Raw genomic sequence first — 21188 nt, forward strand, 5'->3', positions numbered from 1 at the left:
ACAAACTTATATAGATGTGTGGTTGAGAGTATAATGACTGCTGCGGAAACTCCAAAGATCTCGAACAGAAATATCTACAGAAAGTAATGGATACAGCCCAGTCCATCACAGGTAAAGTCCTCCCCACCACTGAGCCAACTACATGGAGCGCTCTCACAAGAAAATAGCATCCATCATTAAGAACTCCACCATCCAGGTGATGCTCTCTTCTCACTACTGCCATCAGAAAGAAAGTACAGGAGCCTCAGGTCCCACACCACCAGGTTCAGGAACAGTTATTACCCCTCAACCATCAGGCTTTTGAACCAGGTGTGGATAACGTCACTCACCCCAACACTGAACTGTTTCCACAACCTATGGACTCACTTTTAAGAACTCTACAAAGATGTGTTCTCAATACTTATTACTTTTTTTTTCTGGAAACCCCATTTCCAGAAAAGTTGGGATATTTTCCAAAATGCAATAAAAACAAAAATCTGTGATATGTTAATTCACGTGAACCTTTATTTAACTAACAAAAGTACAAAGAAAAGATTTTCAATAGTTTTACTGACCAACTTAATTGTATTTTGTAAATATACACAAATTTAGAATTTGATAGCTGCAACACACTCAACAAAAGTTGGGACAGAGTTAAAATAAGATTGAAAAGTGCACAGAATATTCAAGTGACACCAGTTTGGAAGACTCCATATTAAGCAGGCTAATTGGTAGCAGGTGAGGTAATCATGACTGGATATAAAAGTAGCATCTATCAAAGGCTCAGTTTTTGCAAGCAAGGATGGGTCGTGGCTCACCCCTTTGTGCCAAAATTCGTGAGAGAATTGTCAGTTCAAAAGGAACATTTCCCAATGCAAGATTGCAGAGAATTTAGGTCTTTCAACATCTACAGTACATAATATTGTGAAAAGATTCAGAGAATTCAGAGACATAGTGCGTAAAGGGCAAGGTCGGAAACCACTGTTGAATGCGTGTGATCTCAGGCGGCACTACCTAAGAAACCGTCATGCTACTGTGACAATTATAGCCACCTGGGCTCAGGAGTACTTCAGAAAACCATTGTCACTTAACACAGTCTGCTGCTGCATCCTGAAATGCAACTTGAAACTATTACACAAGGAGGAAGCCATACATCAACTCTATGCAGAAACGCCGGCAAGTTCTCTGGGCCCGAGCTCATCTCAGATGGACCGAAAGACTGTGGAACCGTGTGCTGTGGTCAGATGAGTCCGCATTTCTGCTAGTTTTCAGTAAAAACGGGCGTAGAGTTTTCCATGCCAAAGATGAAAATGACCATCCTGATTGTTATCAGCGAAAGGTGCAAAAGCCAGCATCTGTGATGGCATGGGAGTGCATCAGTACCCACAGCATGGGTAAGTTGCATGTATGTGAAGGTATCATTGACTCTTGAGGCATATATTAAGATTTTAGAGAGACATATGTTTCCATCAAGGCGACGTCTCTTCCCAGGACGTCCATGCTTATTTCAGCAGGACAATGCCAGACCACATTCTGCACGGGCTACAACAGTGTGGCTTTGTAGACACAGAGTGCGTGTGCTTGACTGCCCTGCTGCCAGTCCAGATCTACCTACTATTGAAAATGTATGGCGCATCATGAAGAGGAGAATCAGACAACGGAGACCACGGACTGTTGAGCAGCTAAAGTCTTATATCAAGCAAGAATGGTCAAAATTTCCAATTGAAGATCTACTACAATTAGTATCCTCAGTTCCAAAACGATTAAAAAATGTTATTAAAAGGAAAGGTGATGTAACACAATGGTAAACATGCCTCTGTCCCAACTTTTGTTAAGTGTGTTGCAGCCATCAAATTCTAAATTTGTGTATATTTACAAAATACAATTAAGTTGGTCAGTAAAACTATTGAAGATCTTTTCTTTGTACTTTTGTCAGTTAAATAAAGGTTCACATGAATTAACATATCACAGATTTTTGTTTTATTGCATTTTGGAAAATATCCCAACTTTTCTGGGAATGGGGTTTGTATTTGCACAGTTTGTTGCCTTTTGCACATGGTTGTTTGTCTCTACCATGTGCCTCTTTTTCAATGATTCTGTTTTCTTTTTGTATTTACTGTGAATGCCCACAAGAAAATTAATCTCAGTAGTATCTGGTGACGTATTTGTATTTTGACAATAAGTTTACTTTAAACTTTGAATGATATACTTGATCTGCACTTTGCCTTCTCTGTAACTGTACACTTTATTCTGCACTCTGTTTTAACTTACAGAACATAAGTTTTTCACTGTACCTCAGTACTCATGACAATAATAAGCTAATTTACATATTTATTGTATCCCGTTTAAATTATTACATCACCTTTAGTACCTAATTATATATTCTGTCTTTTGAAAAGATCCTCAGTCTGTCAAAACTGGATAATTTATATAATCTTTTGTGGATCTTCATGTATACCTGTAATTGCCTGTTTGGCATGTAAGAACAACTCTAATTATTTTTATCCTTTCCAGTCCTCTGAGTCTGATGAGCTGAGTGCTCCTGGAACATCTGTAGAGGCCAGCACAACATCTTCTGAGTTGCTGAAGCCAACTGCTGTGACTGCCTGCCACCAAAGCCCCACCCCTGCCAGCGCTGCAAGTAAAGCTCTAGATGATCTGGATATGTTGGGGAAAACTCTCCTTCAGCAGTCCTTGCCTCCAGAATCTCAGCAGGTTAAATGGTATGACACAAGCAAAACTGGGTCAGTGTCTGTTGTGGGGAACAAAATAATTTAGATTCCACCTAACTGGCATCAACTCAACCCACAATGCTTTGGTGTGTTTATACACAACCTAAAAAATCCACCTATTAAAGCAAGTTGTCACATGCCTTGGGTGTTCTAACATGCTAGAGAAACTGTTTGCCCTGGTATATGAACGTGGTGTCGATCTCTATCTGCTATATACTCAGTTGCCACTTCTAGGTACCTCTTGTACGCATAAAGTGGCCAATGAGTGAATGTTTGTGGTTTTCTGCTGCTGTTGTGCATTCAGAGATACTCTACTGCTGTAGCATCTAGTTATTTGAGTTACTGTCACCTTCCTGTCAGCTTTAACCAGTTTAACCTTTCTCCTTCAACCTTCTCTTAACAAGGTGTTTTCACCCACAGAACTGGCACTCTTTGTTTCTCACTCCATACTCTAAACTATAGGAACTATTGTGTGTGAAAGTCTCAGGAGATCAGCAGTTTCTAAGATACTCAAGCCACCCCGTTTGCCACCAATAATCATTTCACAGTCAAAGTCACTTAGGTCACATTTTTTCCTCATTTTGATGTTTAGTCTGAAGAACATCCGAACCTCCTGTCTATTTCTGCATGATTTTATGCATTGAGTTGCTATATTTGATGACTTATTAAATATTTGCATTAAAGTACAAGAATAGCTGATAAAGTGGCCATTGAGTGTATATTCCACAAAATAATTACTTGTTTTAATCACAGGTCTGCTCCACCCCAAAAACAAACTCTTCGAGATCTCCAGAACAAAGCCAGCACCAACTCAGCAACTGGCTTGGGCGTAGCACCACTTTTACCTGCTTCAACCAAGAGCGTCTCACCAATGTTAGCAAAACCCATCTCTCCTGCAGGCCATGTCTCTCAACCTGATCAACCATTTGGGTATGGTTCTTCAGTCTCTTCAGCATCTGCTGATGAGTCAAACATTGGACAGCCTGGGGTTCAGCCCAGTGCCCTAGGAGGACTGAAACCATCATCGCAGTCTCAGCAGGAAATCTCACTAACTCATGTTCTGGTACCTCTAGAATCAATTAAACCAAGTGAGTAAATAGTTTTGCTCTCTGTACCAATGACGCCTTTATGTGGAAGAACTTAATAGATGGGGCACCACTTTGTTGTGCACCTTTCCTCCATCTGCAACAAACAGGATTTCCCAGTGGCCAACTATTTTAATACCAATCCCCATTCCCCTTCTGACATGTTGGTCCATAACCTCCTCTACTACCATGAAGAGGCTACTCTCAGTTTGCAACACCTCACATTCTGTCTGAGTAGCCTCTACCCTGACAGCACAAACATTGATTTCTCTAACATCCAGTAATTTCTCCCCTGCCCCCTTCCTTCTTTTTCCATTCTGCCTTCTAGCTTCCTCCTTAGCCCTTCTCACCTGCCTATTATCTCCATGTGGTTCCCCTCCACCTTCCCCTTCTCTCATGGTCCACTCTCCTCTCCTATCAAATTCCTTCCTTTTCAGCTTTTTACCTTTTCCTCCTATCACTTTCCAGCTTCTCACTTCATCTACCCCACCCACCCACTTCCCCCTAACCTGGTTTCATCTATCACCTTCTAGCTTGTACTCCTTCCCCTCCCCCACCCTCTTATTCGGCTTCTTCCCCCTTCCTTTCCAGTCCTGACAAAGGGTCTTAGCCAGAAACATCAACTGTTTATATATTTCTGTAGATGTTGCCGGACTTCTAGCATTTTGTGTATGTTCCTCTGGATTTCCAACACCTGCAGAATCTCTTGTTAATAGAGCCGTGGGTTGTTTACCTGAAGAGAAAATTTTGAGTCGCTATGTAATAGTGATGTTCTGGCGTGTAACTGCCTCCCGTGCTGAGTAATTTTTGCCTCACTGTTTCAATTTTACTTTTATATTATTTATTCACAACCTTTATATTATTTATTTATTCGCTAGGTTGTGAAACAGCCTGGAAATACACAGAAAAGCTAGGCCTCATCACTTTATTTAGTAGCTCATCCTGGCTCCCAAATTTTGGAGCAAGTGGGTCCAAGCATTTGGGTTTAGGTCAAGCAGGCTGAGCCAATTAAGTAGTCTCATCAAGATCATTAATAGGGGCAGCTCAATAGCATAGCTGTTACAGCATCGGTGACCCGGGTTTAAATCCTGCCATTGTCTGTAAGGAGTTTGTATGTTCTCCTTGTAACCACTTGGGTTTCCTCTGGGTGCTCTGGTTTCCTCCCACATTCTAAAGATGTATGGGTTGGTAGGTTAATTGGTTACATTGGTGTAATTGGGTAGTGTGGGTGCATTGGGCCAAAAGGGTCTGTGACTGTTCTGTACCTCTATATTTTAAAAATTAAAAGTTATAGAGCAAGTAACTGCAAGTAAGTGTTTCTGCTGGTGGGTATTGATAAGATGCAGGTTAAAGGTAATTAATAAAAGAACTGAAGGGGAACTGTATTGATTTAGCATTTTATAACTAGAATCTACTTGAAAGAAGATTGGAAATGGGCTTCAGATAAATTTTTTCTTAAATTTGGAAGGGAACTTTTTACAGGGGTTATGGGAAAGACTGGGCTAACATCGGCTAACTTTCAGAAGTTGCACAGGTATGAAAATCCAAGTTTCGGATTTTAGATCGGATTAATTTATTTATCACATACATCAAAACATACAGTTTTGGGAGCCAGGATGAACTGCTAACTAAAGTGATGAGGTCTGGCTTTTCTGTGTTTTTTCTAGGCTCTTTTGCAACCTTATTATATAAGTTGTGAATGAATAAATAATGTGCTAAGGATATGCTGGGTGCAGCCTGCAAGTGAGTTGTGGTTTATCATTTGATGGAAACAAATTAACTAAAAACTACTTTACAGAGTCCTTTATGTGTTGCTTTGTTTTGAACTGTTAATGCATGGGATTCTTTACTGTGGGGTTGATACAAGGTAGGATAGGTAGTGGTTATAGGGTGTATAAGACCTTAAAATATACAGTACTGTGCAAAAGTCTTAGACACCCTAGTTTTTTTTAATATAAATTGTGTTTTAGCTTTTTTGTTTTCTGCATTAGTGTGTCAACAGAAAAGAACAATTTTTAGATTTTCAAACATTCATTTTCCAAAAGATTAAATGTTGCAGAGAATTTTTTGTATTTCATTAAAGAAAATAACATATTTGGAAATAGATCACATTTCAAATAAAAACTTTATTACCTTATAGGTATATAGCCCAGTGTGTGATTAAAGCAAGATAACAGGATGTTAATGATCAATGACATTTTGAGTTGTATTAACTGAAACAGAAACAGTTGTAGAAGGAACCAAACTCAAACGTGAGCATACCACCATGACACAAGGAGATCATCCTGCAGAAATTTAAGGACAGACAGGAGTTTCAAGATGTGCTGTCCAAGCTCTTCTGAAGAAGCACAAACAAATTGGCAAGATTGACTTCCCAGAAACAGAAGGTTGAGGACCAACCATGGAAATTGAGTGCACCAGACGAGAGATACGTCAAACTGACGTTCCTTCTAAATTGAAAGAAGTCCAGCATTGCTGTTAGCTCTGAACTCACAAAAACCAATGAAAGCAATGGCGAAGACTTGTTAGAAGTGGTCTTCATGGAAGAGTTGCTGCCAAAAAGCCAGTCCTCCAAAGTAGCAACAAAGCCAAGAGGCCACCTACACACAAAAGCACAAGGACTAGAGTGCAGAACAATGGCAGCAAGTGACTGATGAGTCAAAAATTGAAATTTTTGGCTCAAACAGAAGGCCATTTGACTGTAGAACAGCTGGAGAGGGCTACATGGATGAGTGTTTGCAGCCAACAGTGAAGTTGCAGGTTTGGGCTGCATTTCTGCAAATGGAGTTGGTGATTTGATCAGAATTAATGGAATCCTCAGTGCTGAGAAGTGCAAGCATGTTCTCATCCATCAGGGAGGTCTGATCAGTCCCAGCTTCTTTCTGCAATAGGACAATTACCCCCAAACACACAGCCAAGGTCATGAAGAGCTATCTTCAGGGAAAAGAGGAACATGGAGTTCTTCAACAGATGGTCGGACCTCTCCAGAGCCCTGATCTCAACATTGAGGCTGTCTGGGATTACCAGGAGAGAAAGCTAAAGTCCGTGGAAGAACTGTGGGAAGCTCTCCCAAGATATTGAAGCAACCTACTGCTGATTTTCTTATAAAACTGCATGACAGTGAGCACGACAATTGATGTAGTTTTAAAGGCAAAGGATAGTCACACCAAATATTGATTTGATTTAGTTTTTTTTAACCATTAACTACTCTTTTTAGTAATTTTTTTGATATTTAGAAACTTTTCATTTCATTATTTTTGAAAGCATCTTCTCTTTACAGAATTTTTTTTACATGTGCCTAAGACTTTTGCACAATACTGCAGCAGCAGAATTAGGTCATTTGGCCCATCAATTCTGCTGATTTATTATCCCTCTATTTATTAGGTTGAACAAGTTAGGTCTCTATTCATTGGAGCGTAGAAGGTTGAGGGGGGATTTGATCGAGGTATTTAAAATTTTGAGAGGGATAGATAGAGTTGACGTGAATAGGCTGTTTCCATTGAGAGTAGGGGGAGATTCAAACGAGAGGACATGATTTGAGAGTTAGGGGGCAGAAGTTTAAGGGAAACACGAGTGGGTATTTCTTTACTCAGAGAGTGATAGCTGTGTGGAATGAGCTTCCTGTAGAAGTAGTAGAGGCCAGTTCAGTTGTGTCATTTAAGGTAAAATTGGATAGGTATATGGACAGGAAAGGAGTGGAGGGTTATGGGCTGAGTGCGGGTAGGTGGGACTAGGTGAGATTAAGAGTTCGGCACGGACTAGGAGGGCCGAGATGGCCTGTTTCCGTGCTGTGATTGTTATATGGTTATATTAGCCCCATTCTCCTGCCTGCCTTCTCATGATGTATGATGCAGCATGGTGATGTTACAACATGTAATCATTTCAATTGACATTTTGTTTCTGTCCATCACACAGGTAGTATCCTGCCCGTCACAGTATATGACAAGAATAGCTTTCGTGTTTTATTTCATTTTGCAAAGGATCCTCCATCCGGCCAGCCTGATGTTTTAGTGGTCGTTACTTCTATGATAAGTACAGCACCACAACCTGTCAAAAATATAAAATTCCAAGCTGCTGTACCTAAGGTAAGGTGGGCAGTGTCCTACAGATTGTTTTATGTGACATTGTTGAATCATTATAAAAAGAAAAAAAATGGCAACTAGATTCTCATGGTCAGCAACTGAGGGCATTGCAAGTACGTTCCTATTGCCCTCATTTCCAAGCCATTAGGACCTGAAGCCTGGCTGATAAGTAGCCTTCCTTTCCTAGTCTAGGGTTTCAAGGGTTTTTTTGAATGCTCCATCTGGTTTAAACTAGGATCTAACCCCAAAACTTTTTTTTTATTACATGTTAGAAGCATTTTTTAAAATATATCATTACCCTCACTGTTATGCTGGCACTAAGGCATGCCTAAGGCTAAGTTACTCTCTTCCCTCTGGTACCTCATTTAAAAACAACTGGCAAGATTTAGTGAGGTGTTGTCATCTCCAGTTTATAAGCTACTTTTTTAATTAATTAGTCTATGTGCAAGCACAATTTGGATGAACCCTGGGTGTCATAACCTATAAGGCCATAGACTAGGAGCTAGGAAAACTTTATCTTGCAAGCCAACTATACAGATTATTTCACAATTTCACTGAGCTAGTACAAGGGAAAAGCAATGACACTGCAGAATATAATGTTATAATGTTACAGTCACAGAGAAAGTGCAGAACAAGCAGACAATAAGGAATATTCTCTCAATGGAATATTCCCTTCATCAGTGTAACTAAATAGTTTACACATTAGTGGTGGTTTTTTTGACTTTGCCATTTATGACTCAGTTGAGAATTTTTTTTTCTTCTGAGGGTAGCAACTGTTTGGCATTCTCCAGATAGTTGACAAAAGTTCCTTGGTGTTATCATATCAGATATAATAATGCCAAGAATTGTCGGTAGGCTAGAAATAACAGATCGTACACCGCATAACATTATAAAGAAAATATATTTACAAATGTCCATTTTATCAAACAGTTTGTAGGAAGGAGAAAAGAAAAAAATAAATATAAAGGCCTGGTACAAATGTGCACATAAAGTTGGAGCTCATCTTGAAGATATCATTTTACTGAAGCACTGGACCCACGGTCTGCATGAAAACACACACCACCTTCCGAACATCACTTGAAATTCATCTCAAATAAATGGGCGCTCTCTCAGGAGTATTGGCACTTCCTCCTTGGAGCCATTCATCTGCACAACGCACCTCGTGGGGGTGGGGGAGCTCCTTCCCACGGCAGCCATCTTCTATCCTCTGCACTTCTCGCCAAAAAGACTCATGAACCACAGTGTGTATCACAGATCTCACTCCACCCAGTTCTCCTTAGAACCTTCTCCCTATTCCACCATCCTGATTGGCTGACACAACATTCCTAAGTTGAACATCATAGCTCCTTACCTTTTAGCCAAAATCAAAACGCTGTACTAGCAGAACTCACTGCTTTTACAGAACTTCTAAAATGATATATCTACAGTATAAGAGTAGAAATCTTAACCAGGGCATTACATATTTTGAAATTATACTTATTTTCCTGTAAATGCTTACACAAACATGAATCAAGATGGTGGCGCAATGCAGCTTGCAGCGGCCACTCCGGAGCTGAAATGTTATTTGTTAAGTGGGGGTGCCGTGCACAATCCTAATCTAATGAAAAACGGATGACAGAGCACGGAGGAACATCTGGAAATCTCCAGGAAGGCCCTCTTCTTTGCTGCTGCTGCTGTGAGGTCTTTGCTGAGAAGAACAGGCCCCCAGTCCTTGGGGTTGCATTGCTGGTGGCCGTTGGCGGGGGCATCTTAATACGCTTGGCAGAGGATGGTGCTCGGAGAAGCTGTGGCGGAGGGGATAGTCGGAGGCTCAGAGGTTTGACTGATTCGGAATCCACTGCGGTCAGGTTGCTTTCGGTGTGTGCTGTGTCAGCGAGGCTGGGTCTGACAGAGCGTTCATTGTGTGCTGCGTCTGAGAGGCTGAGTCGGGCGGCACCGTGGAAATCCATAGCGGGGGTATTCCCTTCTGCCACTGGCGTGGGATGATGAGTCTGTCGGGACCCTGAGGTCTTGTGGAAACTGTGTGGTGGTTTCTTTTGAACTTAGTCTTTTAACATCTTGGACTATCTTTACCATGCCATCTTTACCATCTTTACCATGTCTGTTTTTTTATCAAATTATGGTATTGTTTGCGCTGTTGTAACTATATGGTTTTGTGCAGGTATTGTAGCTTTAGTTTTTGGTCTTGTTTTGTCTGGTGGCCTTGGAGCTCCTTTCTGGGGAACGCGCTAAGATGGTAGCGCAATGTCAATACACAGCAGCCTCTCTGGACTCTGCATTGGGGATTGCCAAACATCATGTGGGTTTTCTGGTGCAGTCTATTTTGTCATGTGCTTTGTTGATATCATTCTGGAAGAACATTGTCTCATTTTTTAACTGCATTGCATTTGTGGTTTTTAAATAACAATAATCTGAATCTCAAGGTATCACATAGAACCAAATATGTGGTTTGATAATAAATTTACTTTTGACTTTGGAGGCATGTAATATATTCAAGGCAGGGCAGACTTTTAATCTGTGGAGAATGGAGTATTACTTATTTAAAGATACAGTACAGAGTGGCCCCTTCAAGCCACACCACCCCAGCAACTCCTGACAAAGCCCATCAGCCCTAACCTAATCACAAGACAATTTACAATCACCATTTAACCTACCCAGTACATCTTTGAGCTGTGGGAGGAAACCAGAGTGCCTGGGGAAATCCCATGTATTCAACTGGCAAGATGTACAGAATCCTTACAGGTAGTGCTGGAATTGAACTCTGAACTCCAGAACTCCCTGAGCTGTAATAGCTTTGTGTTAACCACTGTGCTTTCATGGTAGCCGGTGGAAGAGTCAGGAAGGTTGATCTCTGGCTAACCTTGGATCAAACATGATCATACTGAGTGATGGATCAGGCTCATGGGGTTTTCCAACCAACTCCTGCTCCTGTGTCTTATCATGTGAATTACTCCTGTGTTACAGGTCATGAAAGTGAAACTACAGCCTCCCTCTGGCACAGAACTGCCAGCATTTAACCCTATAGTCCCACCCTCAGCAATTACACAAGTCCTACTGCTAGCAAACCCACAGAAGGTAAGTCTCTTTGATGTTGGTGCGTCTTTGGTCCCTAACCAATACACAAGGCAAATGCCCTGGCACTTGTGAATCTTCACATTCCCAAAACATACAAAATTTCTCTGCAGAAAAATGAGTACAAAAGTAAAATGGTGTATAGGTATCACTGTGCCCAAATAACCATTACATACAATCTCTGTCACAGTGTATCATCATGAAGGTGCAAAGGGACTTGGGAGTCCTCATGTAGGATTCCCTAGAAGTTAACTTGCAGGTTGAGACAGCAGTAAGGAAGACAAATACAATGTTACCATTTACTTCAAGAGGACTAGAACACTGAAATGGGCTGCTGGCAACAGTGATGGAGGCGGATATGATAAGTCTTTTAAGAGACTTTTAGATAGGTACATGGAGCTTAGTAAAATAGAGGTCTTTAGGTAAGCCTAGTAATTTCTAAGGTAGGGACATGTTAGCCATAACTTTGTGGGCCAAAGGGCCTGTAGGTTTTCTATGTCTATGTTTCTACTAGAATATATAGGCAAAGATATAATGCTGAGGGTTCATTAGGCATTGGTCAGATCACACTTGGAGTGTAGTGAGCAGTTAGCTAATGAATGAATGGGCCTGTACTTGGTGATTTACTTTTTAGAATGGGGGGGATCTCATGATATCTACTGAATATTGAAAGGCCTAGATAGAGTGGATGTGGAGAGGATGTTTCCTAATGTGGATGAGTCTTAAGATTAGAGGATACAGTCTCAAAATGCAAGGACGTCCCTTTAGAACGGAGATGATGAGGATTTTTTTCAGCCAAAGGCAACTGTGGATGCCAAGTCATTGGGTATATTTAAAGCAATATTTGAGAGGTTCTTGGTAAGTAGGCGCATCAGAGGTTTCGGGTTGAAAGCAGAAGAATGCAGTTGAGAGGGATAATAAATCAAACATGATTGAATAGCAGAGCAGATTCATTGGGCCAAGTAATTGTGCTCCTATTGCTTATGATTTTTTCAGTTGTGGCAGTAAAGTTCTGATAAATCAGAATAAATTTGCAAGCAAAGTTATAAAGGTGCAGACTGTCGAGCAAAATATGCAGTAGCTACTTGAAGGTTAAAGTAGTGAATCTAATGAATTTGTGTATGTTTATCTAAATAGATTTTTTAAATCAATTACTGTTAATATTTACAGTATTTTCTGTCCAAGCTGCCTGTGGTTAAGCTGTCTGTGTGAAGGAACTAAAATAGCAGATTTCCCTCCTCCCATGGTCCACTCTCCTCTCCTAACAGATGTTGCCTTTTTCAGCCTTTTATTTATTCCACCATTCACCTCCCAACTTGTTTCATCAGAATGGGAATGGAAATGGAAATGGAAATTGAATGGGTAGCCACCAGGAGGTCCTGCCTCTTGCAGGCACCGCAAAGGTACTTGACAAAGGGTACCCCAATGTGCATCAGTATCACCGATGTAGAGAAGGCCGGAAGCAACAGATCTAATAGATGACCTCGTCAGCCCCACAGGTGAAGTGTCACCTCATCTGGGAGGACTCCTTGTGGCCCTGAATGGTGGTGAGGATGGAGGTGTGGCACTTGTCACACCTGCAGGGATAAGTTCCAGGAAGGACATCAGAGAGCGGGATGTGAGTAGACAAGGGAGTTGCACAGACAGCGATCCCAAACCCAACCAGAGAGGAAAGGGTAGGGAAAGTAGTTCTGAGTGACAGGATATGGAGGCTCGTGGGGTTGTGGGTAAGCACAATGGGAACTCTGTCCTTGTTATGGTGGTAAGATGGGGTGAGGGCAATTGTGTGGGAAATGGAGATATGGGTGAGGGCAGCATTGCTGGTTGTGGAAGAGAAACCACGTTCTTTGAAAAAAAGATATCTCAGATGTTCTAGAGTAGGGAAGTTTTTTCTTGAGAGCAGTGAAGACATGGGAGCTGAGAAAAGGGAATAGCATTTGTACAAGTGGTAGGATGAGAAGAGATATAGTCAGGATAGCTGTGAGAGTCAGTAGGTTTGTAAGTGAATAGCCTGTCTACAAAGATGGAGACCGAGAGATCAAAAAAACAGAAAGACCTGTCAGAGATGGACTAAGTAAATTTGAGGGCAGGATGCAAGTTGGAAGCAGGGTTGATAAAATTAATGAGCTCAGCATGGGCTCAAGCAGTTGTCAATGTAGTGAAGGAAAAGCTGGGTAATATTACTAGTGTAGGCTTGGAACATGGACTGTTCCACTTTGTACAATGGATAACTTATCTCAGGCCACTACATCTTCACCATTTAAGCATATCACTGAACTACATGAATACAATTTCCAAACGTGTTAAGTTTCCTGGCCAATTAGTTTTGTGATAGCAACAAAGCTGTTACTAGCATTGCAGGCCTGAACCCATACTCGTCTCTTTCGGTCATTTTGACTTCCACAAGGGCTAATATTGCTGCCGTGTCCCTCATTAAGAGTGAGAATCTCTAGAATGTGATGTTACATTTAGAAGTTCCCTAAAGTGTGGCTTTGTTCTTTACAGGAGAAAGTCCGTTTACGATACAAGCTCACGTTTGCATTGGGCGACCAAACCTTCAATGAAATGGGAGACGTGGATCAGTTCCCACCTCCAGAGTCCTGGGGGAGCCTCTAACATGGACACAAAGCAACACTACATAGTACTGCTGCTCTGTCGTTAGGAGACCACCAACGTTTTGCTATTAGGGTGAATGAAAGGAGCGACCATAATTTAAAAATAATTCCTGAAGCAGTCAATTTCTGATTTCTAAGGCAGATCTTACGAAACAACAAAATGGTCTGGAGTGAGACCTCAGTTCTGCTACTGAGCAGAACTTTATGATTCCCTGTTGTTAACTAGATATGTCAATATAGTCCCCTCCCTGTGTGCAATGGTGATGTCACGAGGATTCTATATAACTTTATTCAGTATGTGATAAAATTGTTCAAGTTTTATTCTAATGTTTCAATGTCTACTTTTTCCTGAGCAATTTGTCAGCTGCTGTCCACTCTCTTCTGGAGTTTATTTTGTCTGCAAGCTGAATACCCAAGTCAAGGCTAGAACACAGCTGAAGGGTTCAAATCAGGCATCAGAGTTATCCACTGGTGTTTAATCTATTGACCTGTGCTGGAAAATGTATCCCTGAGCAGCAACACTGGAAACTCAGCAGATCAGGCAGCATCTATGGAGAGAAATAAACAGGCTGAGACCCTTCATCTTTTCTATAGATGGTGCCTGACCTGCTGAGTTTCTTCAGCATTTTGTACGCTGCTCTGGATTTCCAATATCTGCAGGTTCTCTTGTTTATGATTTAGTGCATCCCTGATATTGAGTAAAGTCAGAGTCAGGACTTGGGCTCCTGTTGTTGATGAAGCTAGGACATTGGGGTAAATCTAGATGGTAGAGGAGAGGTTAGATAAAACCCAGCAAGCCCCTTTTGTGGTTAAATCATTTTTAAGACCTTGGTCAAAATGGTGAGATAATGGTTTTTCATCTCACACAGATGCAGAATCAAGATTTTGTTTCTTGAGATAATTTGTTTTTGTTTTAAGAATCTTATTTGTTTGATAATGTGTAGTGTGGATATATGAATTACTGCTATGTACCCATTCCTAAGAAATGTTTGGAATGCAATATCTCGAACCCAATCTTACAGTTCCAGTTTCCTTATTGGGAGTGCAACAGTGCAGGCTCAGCCACACAACACCTAGATATTTAATTAGAACTCTGATTTAGTTACCTGAAGGAGTTTAATGTGTTCACACCCACACTATGGATACTTGTCATTTACACTGAGGGTGTTCTGTGAATGTCAGCTCAAGCTCTTCTGCTTATGTAAGTACAAATGGCCCAGCCTCTGAAGATTCAGTAGCATGCAAACCGTGGTCACGTTAGCATTGCCTATTCTGGTCTATAATGTACATGGAACCATTTCACTACATTTGAGATAGCAAGCATTTGGCGTTGTCTGCTTGTCAGTTCCAGCTTCTTTCTCTCTTGCAGAACTTTTGACTTATTCGTGCAAGAGTAATGATACTGTGTACATTTTTGAAGTGTGCCTTTTTCCCCTTCTGCTCTATCTTTCCAATGTAAAAGTGGCTCAGCTAAATAATGTAATCTTGGTCCTGATTTACCACCTTGAGATGCAAACACTAAGTGCTTTCACTTTACTGGAGTGGATTCACGGAACATGGTAAAACAGAATTGTGGGGATTAGAGGCTGAAAACGCTGCTTTCCTCTATAAGCAGGTTATCCTTAGTTGCTGTATATATCCCTGTCTTTGTACCGTATACTGGATTCAGGTGTATGCCATGAATCTGAAGTAACTGCTACTTTTTCAGTTAAGGGTACATGAAATGCAAAATTTGGAACCAGTTTTCTTATCAATCCTACCTTTTATATAAGTTCCTGTAGAACAGGAGTTGCCAGTGAAAAACGAAATGCTGATTCTGTACCTCTGATGTGCAAAATTGTGATAAATGAGGAAAGGTTGAACCTTTAAAACCTGACTAGTGATATGCCTTACTTTTTTAATGTTCCTTAAATTTTACTTGGTGCCTGTATTTATTATGAGAAAACCTGCAGATGCTGGAAATCCTAGTAACACTCACAAAATGCTGGAGGAACTCAGTAGGCCAGGCAGCATCTATGGAAAAGAGTGAACAGCTGAAGTTTCAGGCTGAAACCTATAATCAGGACTGGAGAAGAAAAGGTGAGAAGTTAGAGCAAGAAGAATGGGGGAGAAGAGGAAGAAGTACAAGGTAGTCAGTGATAGGTGAAACCAGGAGAGGCTGAAGCTAGAACGTCAATTAGGGCTGGAGAAGGGGAATCTGATAGGAGAGGACAGAAGCCACGGAAGAAAAAGATGAGGGAGGAACACTAGAGGGAGGTGATGGGTAGGTAAAGAGATAAGATGAGAGAGGGATTTCCCTCAGGTGTTCTGCCCCATGCCCTTTCTTCTGTGGCCTTCTGTCCTCTCCTGACAGATTCCCCTTTATCCCTTTCATCAGTTGACTTCCCAGCTCTCTACATCACCCTTCACCCTCTCCCAGTTTCATCTATCAGCTACTACCTTTACTACTTCCTGTCCTCATCATTTTTTTTCCAGTCCTGATGAAGGGTCTCGGCTTAAAACTTTGACTGTTTACTCTTTTTCATAGGTGCTGCCTGGCCTGCTGAGTTCCATCAGTATTTTGTGTATGTTGCCTGTATTTACAATTTGATTACTGGAGGACAAAGAAAAGCTTCTTTGCGTCACACACAGAATGCTGGAGAAACTCAGTAGGTCAGGTAGCATCTACGGAGAGGAATGAAACATTGACATTTCAGGCTGAGACCCGTCATAGGAAGGGTCCAAAATGTCAACTTTCCAGCATCAGCAGAATCTCTTGTGTTTATGATTTCCTTTGTCAGTAAGCAGAATATTGTTATGCACAAGGTCTAAGCTTTCACCTCTTCATGCTTTTAATTATAATCAATCACTTCTGTTTTTGTTGGAAACTGGAATAATGATCACTGAAATTGTAGTGTGTACAGTTATCATGCAGGTTTTTCAGACATGAAAATTTTGACTTATGGTTCATAATTCCAGTTTGCTTAATTTCAGTTATCTGACAACTCTTTTTATATATGCAATCTCTCTGTACATTTTATGTTATTTTTAATCATTCACTGTCAGCTAAATAGATTATCCAGTTCGCCTAATGAAAATGTGTGGGATCTTGTGAACTGTCACATTTCTTCACATTACAACATTGAAAATATGTTGAAAGTGCCTCATTTCGGGGATTGCTTGAGTGTGTTTCACGTTTGAGTTACTTTAACCTTTTTAGTGTAGGGAAGAAATTACGCCACAGTTTTGAGCAGACAGTAATCAAATAAAGCTACAGAAAGCCTTCCTTTGCATCACCAGGAATCACAGTCATAAAAGTGATCTGTTTCACCCCTTCCAATACCCATAGATGAAATTAGTTCAGCCTTCAAAAGGCAGAAAACTGTTCCATTGGACTTGTTTCTTGAGCATTTGAGAAGAATTTCCAGAGAACCGGCAAAATAGTTCTTTGCATTGTAAAGTCAGGTGTGAACTACACAGTCCCGCCATCCTGTGTACAAAGCTCCTCTCTGCCTCTCTCCCCTTGCAACTTTCTGCTTCTTTATCCCTGCAGTTTATTCCCTCCCCCTCCCCCCTTTATCTTTCCTCTGATTGGTTTTCCACCTGGCACCTCTAGGCCCTACCCCCTCCTCTATCTCTATTACTGGGCTTCGGCCCTCTCTTCCCCGATGAAGGGTCTCAGCCCGAAACGTTGGCTACTCTCTTTTTCACGGATGCTGCCTGACCTGCTGAGTTCTTCTAGCGTTGTGTACGTATTCTCAGATTGTCCATTGGTGGGCCAGTGATAGGTTAAGGTGCAAAACAAAACATAGCTGGAGCTGCACAGAGGTTTGGTCACCACCTGCAGAAGTAAACGACATTTCACCCTGCAGAATTGAAAATATATGTTAAAGTCAGTAGATTGTGTGGTGGGGACAGTGTACAGCTTTATCAAGAATGGATCATCACACTCATACTGACAAACTGTACTGTAAATACCCAAAAATAGGAAAGGCATAACAATGAGGATATGGGCGAGGCCTTTTGCGCAGAATGTATGAGAAACAAATGTTATTTTAGTTTTTGAGTTTAAATGCAGCCATTAGCTGGGGTCCTGTTTAATTTCCAAAATAATTTGATAACTTAATTTAGAACCATATTTGAGAGTCATGTAGGTACTGTTGGTTGTTATTACAAATGCAAACTTTGAGCAACAGTATGCCAGTGTCCTTGGTAATATTTAACCAAGATTAATTTATCATTTTTAAAATACAATTTTTGTCAGAGGGATTTGCACAATTACTTTGATCAGAAATTGAGGATCACAGCACATCTTTGAGGCTTGTTCTTACAATATCAAGGGAGACAAAATAAAGTCTGAAGTAGATTAAAACAGTAAATGCTGGAAAAGCAATATCATATGAGCATATTCTTTAAACTTATTTCAATAGTTCAATAGCACATGAAGAGCAAGAGCTATTTTTATGTTTCTGAACTCTTCCTTTCTGTAATTGTACCGTTCTCAGTCATCAAATTGAGCCAAGTATGTTGTGAGGCAGATTTGGAAAAACAATACACTACATTGCACCAGATTGTCAGATATTTGAGTGTGTGATGGTCCATGCAGGCAGCATCAGGAAATTTATCGTGCTAGTTTTTAGTGAGCGGACAGTAAGTTAACCATTAGATCAGCCCAAAATGGCAAGTAGCTTCACAGGTGCTGTCAGCAGCTTGTCTTACATTTCCAGAGTGAAGCCCTTGTTCTTCTAACCTCATATGTACATGGTTTGTATCGTGAGTTACAATGTGGAAAACATGTCTGTGCATTGTATGAAAAGCAGTCACTAATAGTGAAACATGAGACTCCCAGTAATTATGTAACAAACACAAAATGCTGGAGGAATTCACCAGTCCTGATGAAGGGTTTCGGCCCAAAAATCCTCCAGCATTTTGTGTGTTTTACTTTTCATTTCCAGCATCTGCAGAATCTCTTAATTTTAAATAATTGTGGGGCATTCCTAAAATGGAAACATGCTCTGGCCCAGTATTTCAACCCCCATTTACTTTCAGAGACCTGATGACTGATTTACTTGACGTTGGTCAAGTGACTGTGTACTGTAATCAAATCCAACAGCTGCCTTTAAGCTTGCTTTCCACATGGTCCAGCAAGCAATCTAAGAACTCCTATGTGTACGCACAAAAGCCACATGCAAAGCAATTAAAGCCTAGTGTAATTTTTATTTTCTTGGTGGAGTATCTTAGAAACCTGCCTGTCTGAAGCTAGTCATTTGCTACCATTGGTCTGTGGCGAATTCATGAGAAATCCACCTGCATTGTGTCTGGACTAGTCTGCAATGAAATTGGGGGGAAACGTCAATTACATATATGTGAATTTCTTTGTACATTTTGCCCAAAGGGTGAGAATTCCCTCCATATTGAGTAGACTGCGATGTAAATTTAATTATCATGCTGACTCTCTGAAGACACTAAGTTGGACTGTGCCTGAGTCACAGTGAGCAAGTAGGACGAGTTGTTCCATCATTATTGTCCACTTAAACCCCAGAGAGGAGTGTAGAAACGTGGAAGTGATCCATCCACTGAGTCCAGGAGATGCCATTGACTCAATGTGGGCCAGAAGTAGAATGAATTCAGACCTACTTCTCCAGTTGTAGCTACCATCAGCCAACTTGAGTGCTGTCAGGCTGCTGAACACTCTTAAGTAACTGATCATTAATCCTGTACTCAGTCTTCTGGTTTGTCCTTCCAAAATACATCACCTCACACTTGTCCAGATTGAATTCCATCTCCATCTGCCATTTTTCTGCTCAACTCTGCAGCCTGTCTATATCCTCTTGTAACCTTCGACAACCTACAGCTCCATCCACAACTCCTCCAATCTTTGTGTCATCCGCAAACTTACTCACCCATCCTTCCGCCTCTACATCCAGGTCATTTATAAAATTCACAAATAGCAGGGCTCCCAGGACAGATCCCTGCAGCACTCCACTAGTCACCGACCTCCAGGCAGAATACTTTCCTTCCACAACTACCCTCTGCTTTCTTCCTTTAAGCCAATTTTTTATCCAAACAGCCAAGGTTCCAGTTATCCCACTCCTCCTAGCTCCTGACTTGCACATGCAGGGACTCCATGTAGGTTAACAGGTTATCTCCCAACGTGCATACGCCTTGTTGGTCAGTTTTCAGGCCATATGTTGTTTGTTACCAGCTATTAGTTCTTGTGAAGTCTCTGCAGCAATGTTCTCACTAAGAAGTGGTATCTGGGCTATAGTAACTTATTTTTTTACCCCTGTCGCTGAATTCACAAATGTCTAATTGATTCAAGGATCCCTCCTACCACAGTCTTTCTTTGTTCAAAATCCAATGTGCACTAAATGGGTTATGCATTATTTATCAGGTGGTGTACTCAAATAATATGCAAGGAATTGCAACAAAACGAACACTAGATAAAAAAAGAAAGGTTCCTGTTAAGTGGCTTTTAACAAAACACCAGCAAAATAACTTGCCATCTTGAGTATGGAGTGCTGTGGTCCAGGACTAAGGTACACTGGATGGGCTGAACAGGGCCTGTTCTGTGCTGTAGTGCTCTGTCTTTATCTGAACCTTTGTGAAGATACTTTAACCAGTTCCCATGACACATTATGTTGTGTGTTGCACTTTGGTGTTAACCTGAGATCCTACAAACACCATTCTCCACTATTTTTCCTCATTTTGTTTTTGGACCTTTGTAGGCTCTGATAGGAATAGATTCTTGACCCACAGATGCTCATAGAATCGATTAAGATTAATGCCTTGGAATGCACTGAAGGTACGAATTTAATTGTAATAATGACCATCAACCAGGAGAGAATTGTATGTAACCAAGTGATGCCTTTCTTTCCAGAAGGGAGACATATCCAATACTTTCAAAGTGCAGGACTTACCCAGGTTGTGTAGGGTCTGCCTCAGAAAGTGAAAATGCTTTTAGTTTGACTGCAGATATGCTGATTCCTTTTTAATGTTGCACATCCACTTGTTCTACTAATCCCTTGCTTGGGGTCTGTAGAACTAACTTGTGTATATATTTATATGGTCTTTCAGAATTATGTACATTAGAGCAAAGATGTATTTATGGGAAATTATGTTTTCTTTTCAGGATTGAGTCGCAGCGATGTGCTCTGGGCCTGCCTTTCTTTATGTATATTTTTCAATAAATTGCTCAAAGTCAGTTTTATTTATATTTTTTATTGTACTTAAAGGGTCTGGGAGCCCTGTTCATTGGAACGTGAATCTTAAAATGCAGGAAAGAGGCATTTCTAAAGGGGATGTGAACTCAGATGTGAAAAGCTTGTGTGTTCTCAGTACCACTGTTGAATCAAGATGAAGGACTTCAGCAGTAGCGTAACACTATTACAGATAGAGGTGTTTCGGAGTTCAGTTCCAGCGCCTTCTGTAAGGAGTTTGTATATTTTCCCTGTGAACATACGGGTTTCCTCCAGTTTTCTCCCATGGTCCAGAAATACCGGTTAATTGGTCATTATAAATTGTTCAGTGGTTAGTGTAGGATTACTAGGTGGGTTGCTCAGCAGCACAGCGGGTTGAGCCTGTTCTGCACTGTATCTCTAAATAAGATAAAAATATAACTGGTGATTGTTGGGTGGATGCTCA

General features: G+C 40.9%; 1 protein-coding gene across 2 annotated transcripts in view; it reads left to right on the forward strand.

Moving 5' to 3' along the window:
* The window catches only part of gga1 (golgi-associated, gamma adaptin ear containing, ARF binding protein 1), an 86561-nt gene extending 65813 nt beyond the window's left edge, over positions 1-20748 (forward strand). For both annotated transcript variants that reach the window (XM_059954204.1, XM_059954203.1), the window contains 5 exons: positions 2494-2702; positions 3465-3799; positions 7712-7881; positions 10843-10953; positions 13456-20748. In XM_059954204.1, coding sequence (XP_059810187.1) covers positions 2494-2702; positions 3465-3799; positions 7712-7881; positions 10843-10953; positions 13456-13566 — 936 coding nt within the window. In that variant the 3' untranslated portion in view covers positions 13567-20748. The remainder of the gene's footprint in view (positions 1-2493; positions 2703-3464; positions 3800-7711; positions 7882-10842; positions 10954-13455) is intronic.
* The last annotated feature ends 440 nt before the right edge of the window (positions 20749-21188 follow it).

This window comes from Hypanus sabinus, chromosome 29 (genome assembly GCF_030144855.1).
Source record: "Hypanus sabinus isolate sHypSab1 chromosome 29, sHypSab1.hap1, whole genome shotgun sequence".
Lineage (NCBI taxonomy): Eukaryota > Metazoa > Chordata > Chondrichthyes > Myliobatiformes > Dasyatidae > Hypanus > Hypanus sabinus.